The sequence below is a fragment of the Macrosteles quadrilineatus genome, unplaced genomic scaffold (genome assembly GCF_028750875.1).
Source record: "Macrosteles quadrilineatus isolate MER2022 unplaced genomic scaffold, UCM_ALF_1.0 Scaffold_1__1_contigs__length_201487025, whole genome shotgun sequence".
NCBI classification, from domain to species: Eukaryota; Metazoa; Arthropoda; class Insecta; order Hemiptera; family Cicadellidae; genus Macrosteles; species Macrosteles quadrilineatus.
In genome coordinates this window covers 98,625,881-98,643,758 of record NW_026542594.1, presented here as the reverse complement: position 1 = coordinate 98,643,758, position 17,878 = coordinate 98,625,881, and the positions used below count along the sequence as shown (strand labels likewise).

General features: G+C 35.6%; 1 protein-coding gene across 2 annotated transcripts in view; it reads left to right on the top strand.

Annotated features, from left to right (window-relative positions):
* The window catches only part of LOC128994176 (E3 ubiquitin-protein ligase TRIM37-like), a 154,782-nt gene that overhangs the window by 77,654 nt on the left and 59,250 nt on the right, over nucleotides 1-17,878 (top strand). For both annotated transcript variants that reach the window (XM_054418650.1, XM_054418575.1), the window contains exons 9-10: nucleotides 6,814-6,929; nucleotides 10,611-10,758. In XM_054418650.1, coding sequence (XP_054274625.1) covers nucleotides 6,814-6,929; nucleotides 10,611-10,758 — 264 coding nt within the window. The remainder of the gene's footprint in view (nucleotides 1-6,813; nucleotides 6,930-10,610; nucleotides 10,759-17,878) is intronic.

Here is a 17,878-nt window from a genome sequence, read left to right as displayed (position 1 = left end):
TTGCTATTGAAAGTTTTAGTGGCAATATTAGGCAAAAAATAAGTGAATGAATTAGTGTTTATGTATTCAACGATCGAGTTATTACAGTCAAGTTTATTTTTATGATTTAGGAAAGGCAAATAATATACGCTGTTCAAAAAGAGAAAACGAAAATTGCTATCCAAATCGTATAGCTTCAAGAGTTATCCAACCTATTTCGACAAATGAATCCATACTTTCAAAACGTTGTGACAGGTATTTAGAGAAACTCCACTGAAAAACGTGAGACTGGCAGACAACACGTTAAAATACGTTTGGTGTTGCTGCTTTAGCATATTCAAAGCAGACTATGAAAGTCCAGTTGGCAAAAAATGGAGCACATGAAATGGTTGGTATCACCTCACATGAAGAAAATTTGTTTGATTAAGGGGATGTATCAATCAAATCAAAGAAATAAAATGACCCAACTTAAATTACTAAACACAGGTCATCAGTAGGCCTAAGGCAACAGTTTTCTTCAATTCTCAAAGCTGGAAAAACTTTGTTGCAACATGTTAACTCGAATTGAAGCTTAGCCTTCGTTAGAAGTTTAAAACTGAGAGCAGAAATAATGTAGGTGAACCTTGACAACGCAAACAGAGATATTTAAAACTAGTTTCTAACAAGTATTTAAACAACACTAAGATGTAGCTACAATTACTCGAATTTAAGCATACAGTTTTCCTCGGCGTTATGTTTCATACTATGCGGCTCATTGAGCCCGCACGGGTTCTCTAGTATAAGATAATTCAATAAGAACAATTTTTTAGCGGAGCGAGCGAAGCTCTTATACTAAACTCCTGCTTTTGTTTTACAAATACTCCTCCTGAACGGCTGAAGCGATCTGCACAAAATTTAGCACAGTCATAGTAACCAACCATATGGGAAGGTATGAATCTGAAATGATAAACTAACCACAGGACTTTTCCCTACGTGAATTTAAACTTTAAGAAATTTAACATGGGCCTTACGGGTTAGTTGGTTGCCATGGCATTATTTTCGAGATAGCAATAAAAAGGTAAACAAGAGTCGAAACTTATGTTAGTCAACGAATCGTCTGAAATAGCTGACTACAAACCGTACAGAGGAAAAGGGAAGAACAATCGGATTAAAAGCATTGAGCATAATTTACTACAAAATGAATAACCAATAATAAGGGTTGCCGGAATTAGGCTGATGCACCATATATTGCGTTTGGATAGGTACTGTAAATAACTTATACAGTATTTTATGTGAGCAAGACGTGCCATTAATGTAGACTTTGAATATGTACTGCAATTCCTATTTGCAGTCTACAAATAGAAATTCCATTAATTTGAACCAAATATAACACTCATAGTTTCGATACTGCAATTAGACAATTCGTTGACGTGAACCCGACGTATCATTGACTTTGAATACTGCACATAGACATCCCATATAAGTGAAGCAGAAGTAGGCCTAAGCCTACCATTGACTTTGGATACTGCAATTAGGCATTTTATTTATGTGAACAAAATAAATGGACCATTGATTTAGGATACTGCAAGTAGACTATTCATTTACATGTACCATTGAGTTTGGATACTTCAAGTAAACAATCCATCTACGTGAGCCAGACGTACCATTGACTTCAGAATCTGTAAATAGGCATTCCATTTATGCGAACCAAATATATCATTGACATTGAATTAATATGCTGGCTCCCCTCAATATTGCAAGCAGACAACTGCATTGTACACCTAGTTAAGTGTTACTGTGAAATTAAGATTTTCTACTGATTTTGTAATGTAACGTTATAATGCAAAACATGACATGATGCAGAAGAAATCAAATTTAAAATCAGAAAATAACATTGCAAATTGCAAATACTTCTTTTTGACAAATTCAGTAACTCCCTATAATCCGTGTTGTTTAAAATAAAATCTAAATATTAACAGCTGTGCTGTTTCATTAAAAAGTAGTGAAAAATTTTAATCATATGTCCATAATGCCTCCAGTACACTCTCGCCGAGACGCTCGCCGAGTAATTCGGGCGAGAGGTTATGCGAGGTAACCGTGTACACTCTCGCTTTGTCTTGCAGTCAAAATGGGCAAACTTCGATGTGGAAGTAGCGCTCGCCACTCGTGCAGTCTCGTGTCCTTTGACTCGTGTCAAAAAACCGACTCCAGACAGAGTGCCGGCGAGCACGAGGCGAGGCGACCCAAATCAAGGCGAGAGAAGACGAGCGCACCGAGTACACTCTCGTACTCGCAAACACTCGCCTTGCTTCGGCAAGAGTGTACTGGGGGCATAAGGTTAACAAATCTAGGGAGGGAACTTCAAAGGCCACTGGGGCTGAGCCCCAAAGGAATTTACTTTTTTTTCTTTTGATGTCTCATCTACAGACCTAGACCTTTCTTTGGACACCTCTACCAAGTTTCTACGCGCAGCCGTTCTCTTAAATTAGTGGAGACAAAGTGTTAAATTAAATATTTAGATTCCCCCCATGTTAACCTTACGGGAGAAAAATCAACTTTGATGGAAGATCCTGGCCAAACTAATAAAGATTCCAAAAAATAGAAAACCTCTTTGAAAAACTACAGATCAGGGCAATTTTTTAAATTTTTAATCATCAAAATCGGTTTAAAAATGAGGGAGGCTTAGCGTATTATATATATAGATTTAATTCAATAACATTTCATGATATTATTTAATAATGGAAATGAATTTGTAATTTAAACTGCAATAAAACTGTAAACATAAACATTGGTTAATGAATTTTGATTGACTTGTTTGGAATAGTTTGAATAAGATTGAAATAATAAATACTATTAAATACTTAACTTGATGGAAGGTAGTTTTAATTTTTGAAATGCTGCAGCAAACCTGCCGACTAAGCGAATTTCCATGTACCTGGATTGATTTTCAACTAATCTATTAAAGTAATATTTATGTTTAACGAGTACCTAGGTTTGCTGCTATAGGAAAACTTATAAAGTGTGATTTTTCTTAAAATATTAACAGCTAAGTATAAAAAAATAATCCTCCAAGTTTGATCAAAATATATCCATAAAAAAGCCAACTACAATATTTTACAATATTCTCCATAAGAATAACATGGGAATTTTAAATGAGCAATTTTATGAATTTTCTCCCTAACCAATAATTGTACAAAAACACATTGATATAGTAAATTATTTGTTTTTTGATCTCTTTAAAAAAGTCTGGAGAAAAATTGATAAATTTTGTGTTTTAAGGGTAAAAATGAGAAAACCCCATTCCATTTTTTCCCACAAAGTTAAACCCCGTTCACATGGTCCAATCATGCTGGTTTACGAACTCATTCAAGTTTATCCCGTCTTACAACCTTCAAACCAAATTTTATCAAAACCGGACAAAAATTACTCAAGCTATCGCGTTCACGGACATACACACACACACACACATATAGATATATATATATTTATAAAACACTTCCTTTTGCTTTCACAATTGTATTTTTATAAAAAAATTTGAATGAATAGTGTTTTTGGCCTCTTGGGACATCAAAATGAAAAAGTAATTCGGTCCCGGGCCTAGGTCCTACCATAAGACCTACGGTAAAAGCTACTTCCCTATAGGGAAATTTGCTAAAAGGAATATCTACGTTCATTGTCTCTTTATTCATTGATCTTTGGATGAATTTTGGAATAACAAAATGTAACATTAAATCATGGTAAAAAAAGAAGATTTCATATGGTGTTACTTATTCTACTTTACATTAGTATTGAAAAGACAATGATTTTGTTTAGCGATAATGCATCATTTTAACATTTTAGCGAATTTCCCTATAGGGAAGTAGCTATTACCGTAGGTGGCACGGTAAGACCTAGACCCGGGACCGATTTACTTTTTCATTTTGATGTCCCCAGAGGCCAAAAACACCATTCGTTCAAATTTTTATATATGTATATATATATAGACTTATATATACAGGGTGTCACAAAAAAGTGTGATGGGCTATACAGGACCTAATTCTACATGCAAAAATAAGTCAAAAATGAAGAATAAAATTTTTTTGATTTCGGCTTAGTTTAGCCGTAATCCGCCATTTTGTTTTTTGGGGAAAATATTTATTATTTCAAAATCCCTTTCAGATATTTTTACGAAACTTGGCAAAATTGTTTACACTATAGTAAGTAACATTTATAAAAAAATATATTATTTTAACTTTCCAAATTTAAAAATGGCGGCCTTTTGAATTTTTTAATGACAAATTTCATGAAAACCGGTACCTAAATCAAAATTTTGTAAGGCACAAAAGTTTTAGTATTTATTATGACAAATCCAACAAAACAAAAATGAATAAAATCGGTTCATAAATAAAGAAGCTGTGTTTATTTTAGTAATTTAGACTGAAATTATTAATATTAAAATGTATTAAATGTAATGTAATAGTTTATGTAACGTATTAAGTAATTTCAGTCTAAATTACTAAAATAAATACAGCTTCTTTATTTATGAACCGATTTTATTCATTTTTGTTTTGTTGGATTTGTCATAATGTCATAATAAATACTAAAACTTTTGTGTCTTACAAAATATTGGTTTAGGTACCGGTTTTCATGAAATTTGGCATTAAAAAATTCAAACGGCCGCCATTTTTAAATTTGGAAAGTTAAAATAATAATTTTTTTTATAAATGTTACTTACTATAGTGTTAACAATTTTGCCAAGTTTTGTAAAAATATCTCAAAGGAATTTTGAAATAATAAATATTTTCCCCAAAAAACAAAATGGCGGATTACGGCTAAACTAAGCCGAAATCCAAAAAAATTTATTCTTCATTTTTGACTTATTTTTGCATGTAGAATTAGGTGCTGTATAGCCCATCACACTTTTTTGTGACACCCTGTATATATATACAGGGTGTCCCGGAACTCTCTACCAATATTTTAGGGCATTGTTCCTGGGTAAGAAACATATCTAAATATCATATTTAAATTGTCCGGAAGTCCTTAGTTACTCAGATAGCCGCCATTTTGTTTTTTTCACTTATTAATTTTTTTCTGAAAATTGGTTAAACATACGAAGTTGAAACTTTGCACAAACATTTATGACAACTAGACAAAGCTACAAAAAAATTATGACGATTTTTCAAATTCATAAAACAAAATGGCGGCTGTTTAAAATTTTGTTTCTTAAATTACTCGAAAACCGTTGATTTTACAAAAATTTTACAAGAATAACTTTTTTTAAGGCAATTTTATTACAAATCGATCGACGCCTTAATCTTTAAGATCGGACGAGTATTAACTGAGATATGGCAGTTTTAGTGATACGTGACCGCTTTCAGCATGCGCTGCAACTAATATCCGGCGGTCACGTATCACTAAAACTGCCATATCTCAGTTAATACTCGTCCGATCTTAAAGATTAAGGCGTCGATCGATTTGTAATAAAATTGCCTTAAAAAAAGTTATTCTTGTAAAATTTTTGTAAAATCAACGGTTTTCGAGTAATTTAAGAAACAAAATTTTAAACAGCCGCCATTTTGTTTTATGAATTTGAAAAATCGTCATAATTTTTTTGTAGCTTTGTTTAGTTGTCATAAATGTTTGTGCAAAGTTTCAACTTCGTATGTTTAACCAATTTTCAGAAAAAAATTAATAAGTGAAAAAAACAAAATGGCGGCTATCTGAGTAACTAAGGACTTCCGGACAATTTAAATATGATATTTAGATATGTTTCTTACCCAGGAACAATGCCCTAAAATATTGGTAGAGAGTTCCGGGACACCCTGTATATATACGTCCGTGAACGCGATAACTTGAGTAATTTTTGTCCGATTTTGATGAAATTTGGTTTAAAAGTGTAAAGCGGGATAAACTTGAATGAGTTCGCTAACCAGCATGATCGGACCATGGGAACGGGGCTTTACGGGGGGTTTTATGGGGTAAAAATTGGTTTTTCTCACTTTTGACCCTCAAAACACAAAATTTCCCAATTTCTCTTTAGACCTTTTTAAAGAGCTTAAAAAAAACAATTAATTTAGTATATAAAAGTATTTTTGTTCGGTTAATAGTAACGGAGAAAATTTAAAAAATTGTAAATTTAAAATTCCCATGTTATTCTTATGGAGAATATTGTAAAATATTGTAGTTTGCTTTTTTATTTTGTATTTTGATCAAATTTATTTATTTTGTACTAAGCTATCAATATTTTACAAAAAAACACACTTTATTAGTTTCCTTGTAGCAGCAAACCTAGGTACTCGTTAAACTTAATGTTATTAAAATATATTTAATTGAAAATCAATTAAGACAAATGGAAATTCGCTTAGTCGGCAGGTTTGCTGCGGCGGGGGTATTTATTTATTAGACACTATTCATTGTACATATTTTTCTGTGACTAAAAAGAGAGAATTTGAAATGATTTTAATTGAATCATGTAGTCATCATCATCATCATCGTCTTCTCCGGTCAGAGAAACGTTATCACCATTATTTGCGAGTGTGGCAAAATCCTGAATATCTCCAGTTGTGTGGACATCATTATCATCTCCCGCCATCGTAGAAATGTCGTCATAGTCTCTCCTGGACATCTTCCGCGTTTGACTAGACATCACTATCATCCACTGCAATTACTGAAATGTTATTGACGTCATCTGTGTTTGCAGCATAAGCCGTTAATTTTTTGATCGTGCAAACTTCCCAGACGTGTTATGCGATCACAATAGTAATAGCTCAGCTCAAGCTCTACTTTCTGATTTTGTGCTTGATCTCTCAAGCTTGTATTCTAGGCTCGGCTCAAAAACTGAGCTTCTCACTCCTCTAAAAAAGTTGTTATTTACAGCAACTTCGGTTGAACCTGTATGCAGGAAACGCACTGAATGCTGCAGTTCGAGGGTTGAATACTCCCATCTCTCTACCACAGATCCCCGTCGTCTCAGCTGACTCTGGCAGTACAAGGTCAGTGTCACAGAAAACACATGTGTAAAAAAAAACAATAAAAAAAATCCCTACAACTAAACACTTTTAGGGGCTCCTTACAACTTGAAATATTCATTTTACAGTTACAGCAAGAAAATCCTCCTGTGGTTTGGTTTATTTAATGTCAAAATGAAGCTGGTACTGAAAGTGTTAAACATAAACAATAATGTAATGATGTGAGAGCTTCTTAAAATATTGAAAACAAATTTTTTCAACCATATTAACTAGAGGTCTGCAGGCCAGACTTATACTTCAGGTCAGGTTGGGTCAACTTGGCTTTCGGGTCCTAAGCTGAAATCGGGTCAGACTAAAATCAGAAGCTTTAATTAGAAAGAAACTGTTGTTTTATTAAAATTAAAAATTGGAATACTCTAGTATTCCAATTGGTACATGGTGTTCTTTATAAAACTAAAAGCATACAGAGTTACTGTTTATGCATGAAACAAGCTCTTAACTTGGCAGCACTGCTTCCTTTACCTCGTTACCGATCAGCTGATGGATTGTTTCTTTGACGTATGGCTTGGTTTGGTGTGATCAGGATTCCATTGTAAATTAGATTCAACATCATTTTCTGCAAGCTCAAAGATTACTTATGGTAGAAGAATACATTAAAAGTAAATCATTTGTTAAATGTCAAGAAAGATTTTCTATTAAGTTTTCCGGTGAGTTTCTGGTACTTCATGAATCGACCAATGGGTTACAAGAAATGTAAAGATGAAAAGTACTTAAACTTTTTTTTCTATAAATGGACTTTAATCAATCTTAAAAGTGGGTTGTGTTTTAGAGATAACTTTTTTTTTTTTTTTAGGGAGAGGAGGGAAAATGCTTTTACGCACACAGGTAGCCAGCCTGTAGTGTGAGACTCCTGAAAATTATCAGACTACTCACTAAAAAACCCCCTCTACTCTGTTCCAACAGAGTCTGTGTCCACACAGACCTGGAATTGTTTGTCACATTACTTCAAGTCAGGCCAACATGTGACCTAAGCCCTCAGGGCTCGCACCGTTTCTGGCATTTAGATTCTTAATGACCTACACCGCATCCTGGTCAAGGTCGATCTTCTTGACGCGGAGAATACCCTGGATATAATGTGACACACAGGTCCAATTGTCCTCACCCTCCGTCATAATCGGTATGACCGTGTCCACCGACAGCAGTCCTATTAATTGTTGAGCCTCCAGGCGGGGCCTTTCCCAGCGCTGGCAGTGGAAAAATGTATGTTCCACGTCATCGAGAATGCCTGGGCAGTATATGCAGTCGGGTGACACGGCTTTGCCCATCCTGAACAGGTACGACCGGAAAAAGCCGTGCCCCTTCAGAAATTGGGTGAGGTAGAAGTCCACCTCTCCGTACCGCCGATCAACCCAAGGTTGGACTTGCTGTATCAGTCGCCTGGTCCAGAGTCCCCGTGTCTCCTGTTCCCAGCCCTCCTGCCACAGCTGGTAGGTGCGGGTGCGTTCCTCTGTTCGTGCCTCGTCCTCCCCACGGCGGTAAATTGCCTTTCTCTCCGCCGCCAAAAGTTTGACGGGGATGACTCCAGCAATCACCAGGACGGCGGGCTCGGACACTGTTCGGTAGGCAGATGCTACCCTCAGTGCTGCCTGACGCTGCACTCGGGCGAGCCGCATCCTGAATGCCTCCTTATTTAGTGGGTCTGCCCACACCTCCGCACCGTACAAGAGTACGGACTGGACAGAAGACATTAACAGCCTTCTACGACTGGGCCGAGGCCCTCCGACATTGGCCATCAACCGGCTAAGAGAAGAAACCACCCTAGCGGCCTTGTCCGCTGTACGGAAGATCTGATCCCGCCAGCTAAGCTTGCTGTCTACCATGACCCCAAGATACTTGGCAGAACGAACAGTTTGAACCTCGACGGCTCCCACCCTCAACGGCGGCACGATGGTGTCAATCCGTTTTTTTGTCAAAATCACGATCTCGGTTTTGCTCAGAGCAAGCGAGAGACCGTGGTCTGCCATCCATGCGTTTATGGTACGCATAACTCGGTTTAGCTTTAGCTGAGCCAGCTCAACGCTACGTGCAGCTATCAAAGCTGCAACGTCGTCTGCGTACCCAACCAAGACCGTTTCCTCAGGCATTTCAGACCTCAGAAGGCTGTCATAAGCGACGTTCCAGAGGTCTGGGCCGAGTATGGAACCTTGGGCAGCACCAGAAGTGACACTCATCGTCCGCGGGCCCTCCGCAGTGTTTAGAGATAACTTAGCTTAGTCTTATTCACAATAATTTCCCAACACCATACCGTGTAGACAACAATGAAAAAATCTATATCAACTGTTTGGTAATAAAGTAAAAGGAAGTAGCACTCACAACAAAACCGTGATTATCACCCTTGATAGCCCTGTAATCATCAATTTTTGATCAGCATCTTTGCAGACGTTTTCTGTGATGGCAAAAAAACTTTTGGCTTGACTAGACCCAAAATGTATAGAGTCAGAAAAGTGAGCCAGACTTAGCCCACTCCCCCCCCTCGCATATTGGCCACACTTAAATCCTTACTACCACTAGAGCTTGTGCGTTTCTTGGTGAAGCCTGGGGGTAGGTGGTTAGAGTAGCTCTGAACCGGTTTTGTAGGGGTGGGGGTACGCCGAAAATCAGTCTGCACTCTCACCCTGTCCGAGCAACATCGCAGATACACCCTTTTTCAAAAACATTCGGGATGCCAGTTCGATTATCTTAAAACTTAATTTGTTTATTTTTAAGTTTAAAGTGGAGTGAAAATACAATTTTTTAGGTTCATTTAAGCCACAGTTTCGTATGCATTACGTAGTAATGCATTATTTGTACTTGCTTTTGCCCACGAAAAATCTCTGGCTCATTAACGAGTACATTTTGGAGTATTAGAAATAGCCTACTCTAAATTTTAATATAGAGAATTTTATAAAATATGCTATCCTCCGTTCATAAACATTTTCATATACCTCTTAATTAGGTAAAAAATTCGATATTTGTTGAAAATACTCATCACACAACTGTTGTGCGAGCAACCTGAACCGCCTCCGCACCGCGGTCCGAACTCCGAAAAATGTCTTTAGTCAGACTAGTATCAGAATAGGACGACGACGTCAACTTCCCCTCTCGCGCTCGGCTCCCCACTTGCCACTACAGCCCCTCACACCCAGGCTTCACGAAGAAACGCACGAACTCTACACTATTTTAAAAATTTGTTAAATAGCTTGGTTGTCAATAATTATTTTGATTTGTTTTAGCGAATTTCCCATTTAGAGAATAAGCAATTACGGTAGGTCTTATGGTAAGACCTAGAACTGGGACCAATTTACTTTTTTATTTTGAGGTCTCAGAGGCCAAAAACAACATCCATTCAAAATTCATATATACAGGGTGACACACGGGAGACGGACGGTTTTCATCTGCGTGGTACTGAGAGTGCGGTGGTGGGAGGTGGTCGTGGTGGGCATAGTTCTGTTCTACACAAGACACAATTTCATTCAACAGAGGTACTTGCAATGTCGATTGTTTGGCTATGGCATCTTAGTGAGAAGTGGTTTGTCTATTACAGTTACACAGCGATTGTTTCGTGCACGGTTATCAACCCACAGACGGTTATCCTTGACATTTTTCCTATAACCTGAACTCCTTTGCGTTTAAATGGTTTATAAATCTGCCGATTGTGTTGTCCAGGACTGTTAGTGCTAGACGAGGCAGCCAGGTTAGTCTGGACGCTACTCCTGTAAACAAGCCCAGCAGTGTGACCAACATTTCAGAGCCAAGTGTTCGACAGAATTCACTGCCACACAACATATCTAGCACCAGCACTACTGACAGTGAGGTAAGCTTCTATTTAATACCTGTAATGATTCACTTTATAATTATTCTTTCAGGGGGTGAGAAAATATTACCAATGTTTTTTCTTACATATAACATAGGTCAGCGGTTCCCAAACTATAGGTCGTGACCCGTGGGAGCAATTTTGGTGGGTCGCAGGAAGAGATCAAACATAAAAATATTTTTTTACCTGGATGGTCTAATGAGCAAGATAATAGAATACTAGAATAGTATCTAATGGGCAAGGGGAACGGCTGTACCAAAAATGTTTTCTGAATATTTACAGTTTAACGTGATTGATGTGTCTCTCAGCCTAAAACTAGGAATCTGAAACACTAATTGTTTGTTTTATTGTTTGGTAAATTTGTATTCCCAATTTTTATACGTGTTGGAATATTTTATTGAGACTTTCTGGTTGTGATAACGCTCTAATATTGCGATCATGAAAAATGTCTTCAAGGTTTTCGTGGCCTATTATTTACAATATTGCCGCAATAGACCAACCAAGCTCATTTGTTTTTGAACCAATCTTAAAGACGTGGATATGTTCATGATATTACCGCAAACTTGAAAGATGATTTTGAAGTGACTGTGATCGTTGGAGATGATTACAAAATTTAGTTGGGATGGATTTGTGATATTTGCATGATACCTACACTAAATTTACTTAACAACTTGGAAACATATGAAACATACTTTTATACCCCGAGCTTTTTAAACTTGAGTTTCTGTAGTAAAGTCAACAGGAATTCTTAATTAAAAATTGTGAACAATCAACTTCCTGATAAACATTTCTGACAGTGTTTGATCTATAAGCGGTTTTTGACATTACAAATAAAAATTTTTTTACAAAGAGTTGACAAAGAAAGTGTAGCTATTATTGCTATTTAGACAGATTCTTTTATAATCACTATATTTTATAAATACTAGATATTTGAAATTGTTTATCTGAGCCTGGGTGGAAGTAGGCCATATTTATATTACTGTAGTGCTATATACACAAAATTCCGCAGACCCGTACTTTGCTGGGATCTAAAGAAAATTTAACATATTTCATGGCATATTATGTTATTGTTTAGCTTCTAACTGTAGAATAATAAAAAAATGTTGAATGAATTATAGATAAACATCTTCAAAAAGCGCCTGGAGAGGAGTACCAATAAAAGTAAACTGAATCATTTAGTTAGTATCTTGAGGAGCTAATTGGGTCGAAATAACATATTTATGCGAGAGGGCAACCTCCTTAAAAATGAAAATACTTTGGGCTAGAAGTTTTACTTTCAATAGTACCATCCTCACAATTGTCATTATTTAGTTGTGTGTTTATAAGTGTACATGAAAACATTAATGACTAGTAGAGTACCCGCCCTTCGTACGGGGTTGGCATATAATTATAACATGCTTATTGCAGTTATACTCAAGATTTGCGTTTGCAATGGGGGAGGAAACAGTTTGATAAAAATTTTTTCCTTTAAATTTACGGTTTGCTGTAGTATAATACATCTACCATACCCATAATGCTCTACCACTGCACCTAAACAATAGAAAAAAAAATTATCTAACATTTGCACAATATCACAAATTATTCATTAAATTAAAAAAATAACTTTAAAAAATCCTACTTTGACAGTTCTCATTGTGTATCACAGCTTTTTGTTGCTGCTTAGTTCAAATTAGCTGTTGCCATAAATGAAAAAAAATATAAAATAAAAGTGCTGCACCCTGTTGGAAAACCTTATTACTTTTTAATGCTATTGCATATCATAGAACCAACTTGGTAAGTTGAAACAGCTGACTAAATTCTTTAATTCCTTTTAAATATGAATACTCATAAGGTTAAAATGGGGAATTACAGAGCCACTAAGGCGGAGCCCGAAAGGATTTTTGAGATAAGAATAGGCCTATATGTTAATCGGGAATGTGAGCTATCATCATGCCAAATTTCAGCCTAATCCGCCCAGTAGTTAATGTGTGATTGAACTTCAAACTAACAAACAAACAAATAACTAAACAAACACACAAACTTTCTCATCCTTATATATAATACGTGAAGGTGATTTCTACGAAACACTACTCCGTTAATAATAAACGGATTTTTACAAACGACATGTCAAAATAGAATATTTTTTATGTAGACGCCCCCTTTCGCCGATTCCTGTAATAAAAATCCTCGGGCTTTGCCCCACAGGCCATACGAGTTGGAGTTTCTCCCATAAGATTAACATGGGGGAATCTAAATATTTAATTGGAAACTTTGTCCCCACTAATTTGAGAGAACGGCTGGGCGTAGAAACTTATTTAGTAGAGGTGCCAAAAGAAAGGTCTTGGTCTGTAGATGAGTTATCAAAAGAGAAACTAACCCTTAAGAACTCTGCCCCAGAAGCCTTTAAAGATTCCTCCACAGAGTTGTTTACATTTTGGCCATGTGAATAATACTTTTTAATGAAACAGCTGTTCATTTTTAAATTGTATTTCAAACAACACACATATTGGGGGTTACTGAATTCTACCAAATCAGTATTTGCAATGTTATTTTCTGATTTTAAAATTGATTTTCTTCTTTATCATGTCATGTTTTGAAATATAACGTTCCATTACAGTGGAAAATCCTTTTCACAGCAATTCTTAAATTATTTCTTATTGAACTATCTTATATCTATTGTACGGGTTGGTGTCTGCCTTTTTCACCACTTTTGCCTACTTTTATCATATTATTCTACACATATCAAATATTTATTTAGAAATATCTGCTCTTATCGTGTCTAATAAAATCCAAACATAGAAACCTAGCCTAAAATGGTATCCATCTTGACAAATTATTTGCACCTGCCTATATTACGAACTTTGGCGCACTGGGTTGGTAACATTATTGAAAATAACACGGCATTTTGGCTGTAAAATATGGTACAAAGAGAAAATACTATTTAAGCAGCTATTGTAATGACAGAAAGGTCATATTCCTTTTAAACTAGATCAAATAATCCTTTATAAGATACGTTGATTAACAATATGTAAACGTCAATATATACGTAACAGCCAATTTACAGTATTTTTACTTTTTGGAAATGTCCCATTGCTATGTAATTTGCATTATTTGTTGCCAATGAAGCCGCAAGACCATATGAACTAGGAGGCCCCTAACAGTTCAAGAATAAAAGCCAACTTCACTTCAAGTATTCCACTACAACTAACAACTAACATTCCGTAGAGAGATTATATTGACAACTTTATGTTATTGATAAGGCTGAGGTAACTAACTGCCATCCCCCATGTCAAGGAATTCCAGCTTTAACAGTAACCACACAATCAACTTCTCAAAACTATGCTAGAGGGTTCATTCATTGGCACAGAAGTACGATATGAACTGACGCGACGTGACGAAGGAAAAATCAAACTTACACTGTAACGGATATACCTCCCTTTGAAGTTAGAATATGTCTTCCCCAAAAAAATTTTCTTTTGAAATAAAATCATATTACACTGATAAAATCACGGAAGTGTTTAGATACAAAAGATCCACCAATACGATTTTAATACTATTTAAAGGTTCTTCCAAAGGAAGAGATACCATATAACATACTAATAATAACTCCGATGACGTACGGTATGGGGAATATTTTATTCATTGAATGATCAACCAAATTTGGCAACTAACGCAATTAATATCATTATTTTTTTTACAATTATTACTCTTTAAACAATGCTAAATGCTCAAAATATGTATATTTCACCCAATTTATTGCAGTTAGACGAATTAACGTAACCGATTTCGACGGGTTTCACCTAGTTTATAATATTACTGTAGTAAGATTTGTTAAAATAAATATTTATAACTTAGCCTATTATTAAACTTATAATTCAATATGTGGGTCGCAAAAAGGAATTCCAAGGTAGTGGTGGGTTGCTAGACCAAAAAGTTTGGGATCCACTGACATAGGTAATTGAATTGGGTTATCATAAAACATGGATTTAAAATCAACACTCAGTCTTATAAAACCCTTTCTAATATCACAATCAATCTTGGGAAAGGTAATAATGAAATCCTCATTGGGCTAGGTTATTATTTGCCGTTTATATGCTCACCATGAAAAAGTATTTAAAATTATATATCCCATAGGCCAACCTAAATTTTTTAATCTGAAAAATAAAAATCAATGACAGAATCAGTTAGCTTAGGGGCAGTTAGGCTTAGGGACAATATCAGCAAGGATTGTGACCTGATGGATTAAAGCTACAGCTTTTGCACATTTCTTCCATACCCTAAATACAAACAATTTATTGGGGGGGGGGGGGGGGGGTGCCCGATTTTTAGGTCCCTCATCTTGAAATACTTTGTTTTCTTTAGAGGAATTGAACTATTAATTGAAAATGGTCTAGTATCGCCAAAAATGACACATTTACGCCATTTTGTATATAACATGTTTTGTTCACAATTAAATTTGCTATAAAATGAGATAAAAACCACTTCGATAACTTAAATACTCTTGAAGATATAATAAACTGTTAAAGTTGTAAATTTGATATATTCCTCTACGCTACATGTAGTTTTTGCTATATATCATCACCCAAACGGTCAACGGTACGTACCTATTATGATATATTTTATTCGTAATTAAATTTGCTACAAAATGAGATAATAATCTCTAAAGTAACTTAAATAGTTTTGAAGATAGAAACAGTTAAAGTTATAAATTTTATTTATTCCTGTATGCAATAGGTCTGTGAATCTTAAAAGTCACCGCCCTTTGTTTTTCCTGCACGTATTGCGTAAGAAGACATCACACATCAATACTGGACCTAAAATAGTACTTTCTAATAGTGATGGTCAAAACCAGAAATTTCAAACCTCAAAACCGAAACCGAAACTTTAAAAATCGAATCCCGAATCTCAAATCTCAAAACGTAAACGCGAAACTTTTTTACTTAGCTGGTTACAAACATACACATAATCATACAATGTTAAGTAAGCAATCAAAGCTGAAAGAGATCGACTCCTGACCTTGACATAACATAAATATGTGAATGTGACTGATAATCTTAAAACCCAATACAACATAATTTTTCATAAACAACCAACAAAAATTAAACTAAACTTCTAACACCAACATAAACATGAATATTAGATTAATTAGAACATTTAGTGGTCAATATTTCTTTGTGTTTAGTAAATATTGATGTGAAACTGAATTGTACCAGTTATAGTATTTAAGATACCTTTTGAAGTTCAGGATAAAATTTACTTGTTTCATTACTGTTAATGGTGATGTTTGCTCTGTTGCTACCAGCTTGTTTGGAAACAGTGTTGGAAACAATAACAATGGCATAAAAAATGTCAGCAGTTTTAAAAATTAAACTGCCAAAATCTTCAATTTTGAAACTTTTGAATCTTGAAACTTGGTGATCGAATCTCGAAACCGAAACTTTTCCTAAGTTTTGATGGTTTTGAGATTTGAGATTCGGTTTTGACACATCACTACTTTCTAAAGTACTTCTTGACTTTTTCCCCCCAAGGGGGGTCGGCCCACAAGGAGTAAGTTGAAAATCTTAAATGAAAGCATAGGCCATAATGCATATCAAATTAAAGGGATTTACTAGTAGAACGTGTTACCTAGTAGCGTTACTAGTAGAATGCGTGAGTAATGCACTTTAAAAGGACAGGGGTTAAAAGTTATTCCATTTTATAGTTTTGCTTATTTATTTATTATCAACTATCAACACCATTTTATCTCATTTCGTAACATATAACAAATGTAACGGAACTTAACAACTAGGATCATACATAACCAACAATAATATTAACAAGCAAAACAATGATCAACAAGAATAAATTTATAACAAACTTAACAAGAATTTAATAAAAAAGATGTAATTAAATCTGGAATTCCATAAATTTAAAGTGGTAATATTTAAAAATTCTATCAACATGCATCAACATTTTAATAAATATGACAGCAAACAAGAAATGCAATAACAAACTGGATTGTAGGTCCACTCTATAATGCACCAAGAATTATTAAAAACAAGCAAGCAGAAGAAAAGGCTTGCATAATGTCATCCTGGTACAGAACCAAATTGTTCGAGGCATATCGCCCTTTCTTGAAGCAATGCTGACAGGGCACGATGACATTGTCCAAAGAGAAAGAGAGTCTATGAAGTAGAATTGCTTGAAATATCTTAGCCAATGCAGGTTGTATCACCACTGGTCAATAATTCTTGACATCAGGTGGGTCACCTTTCTTGAAAATTGGTAGCACATATCTATTTTTAAGAACCCGAGGGAACTTTCCAAGCTTCATCAAGGGGTTAAAATACACCGTAATATGTGGAGCAATCACACTGCAACAGTATTTCAGTATTGCTGGCCCTTCCGTGCATCCAGATGAGATAAGCGCTCCTCAACCTCACCACACGTAACATGATAGTCAGTCAAGCAGAGATCAAAGTCTGATTTGAAGGTAATTGTATCCACTGACTCCTCTTGATTGACAGATAAAAGGTACGGAAATAATTGCACATTTCTTCAGGGTTTTCAGTGACATCATCGCCGAGTCGTACTATGGTTGGAGTTGACTGTCTTCCTTTGGTTCTATTAAAATGACCCCAGAAAGCCTTGATATATATATCATTTACTCGGTTGATATAGTGTTTATAGCACACCTGATAGCCTACATGATCTTGCACCGACTACGGACATTACAAAACTCTATGTATACGTGTTCATTCGAGTACTGTTTGTATTGCTTATGTAGTCTCTTCTTCATAAAAACTAGTTCTTTCAGTTCAGGAGAAAACCAACATGGGAATACACTTCTCTTGGTGCTCTCGAGGGGAGAACACATCCTCACGATCTCTGCAATATATTTACATAGATCTGCAAATTCTTGGTCAACATCACTAGTAGGGTAAGGTAATCAATGAATAAGAAGGTCAAAAATATTCTGGAAATTGCATCTTTTAAAGTCAGGAACCATTGTAACATTGACACGGCAATTTGTACAAAAAGTTTCAAGTTCTATCTCCAAAGGTGGATGATGTGATTCGCTTGGCAGTAGAGGGTCCAGTGCTCGATATACTTTTGTATGCTCTACAGAACTGATGCTCACAACACAAGGTCCACAAGGGCA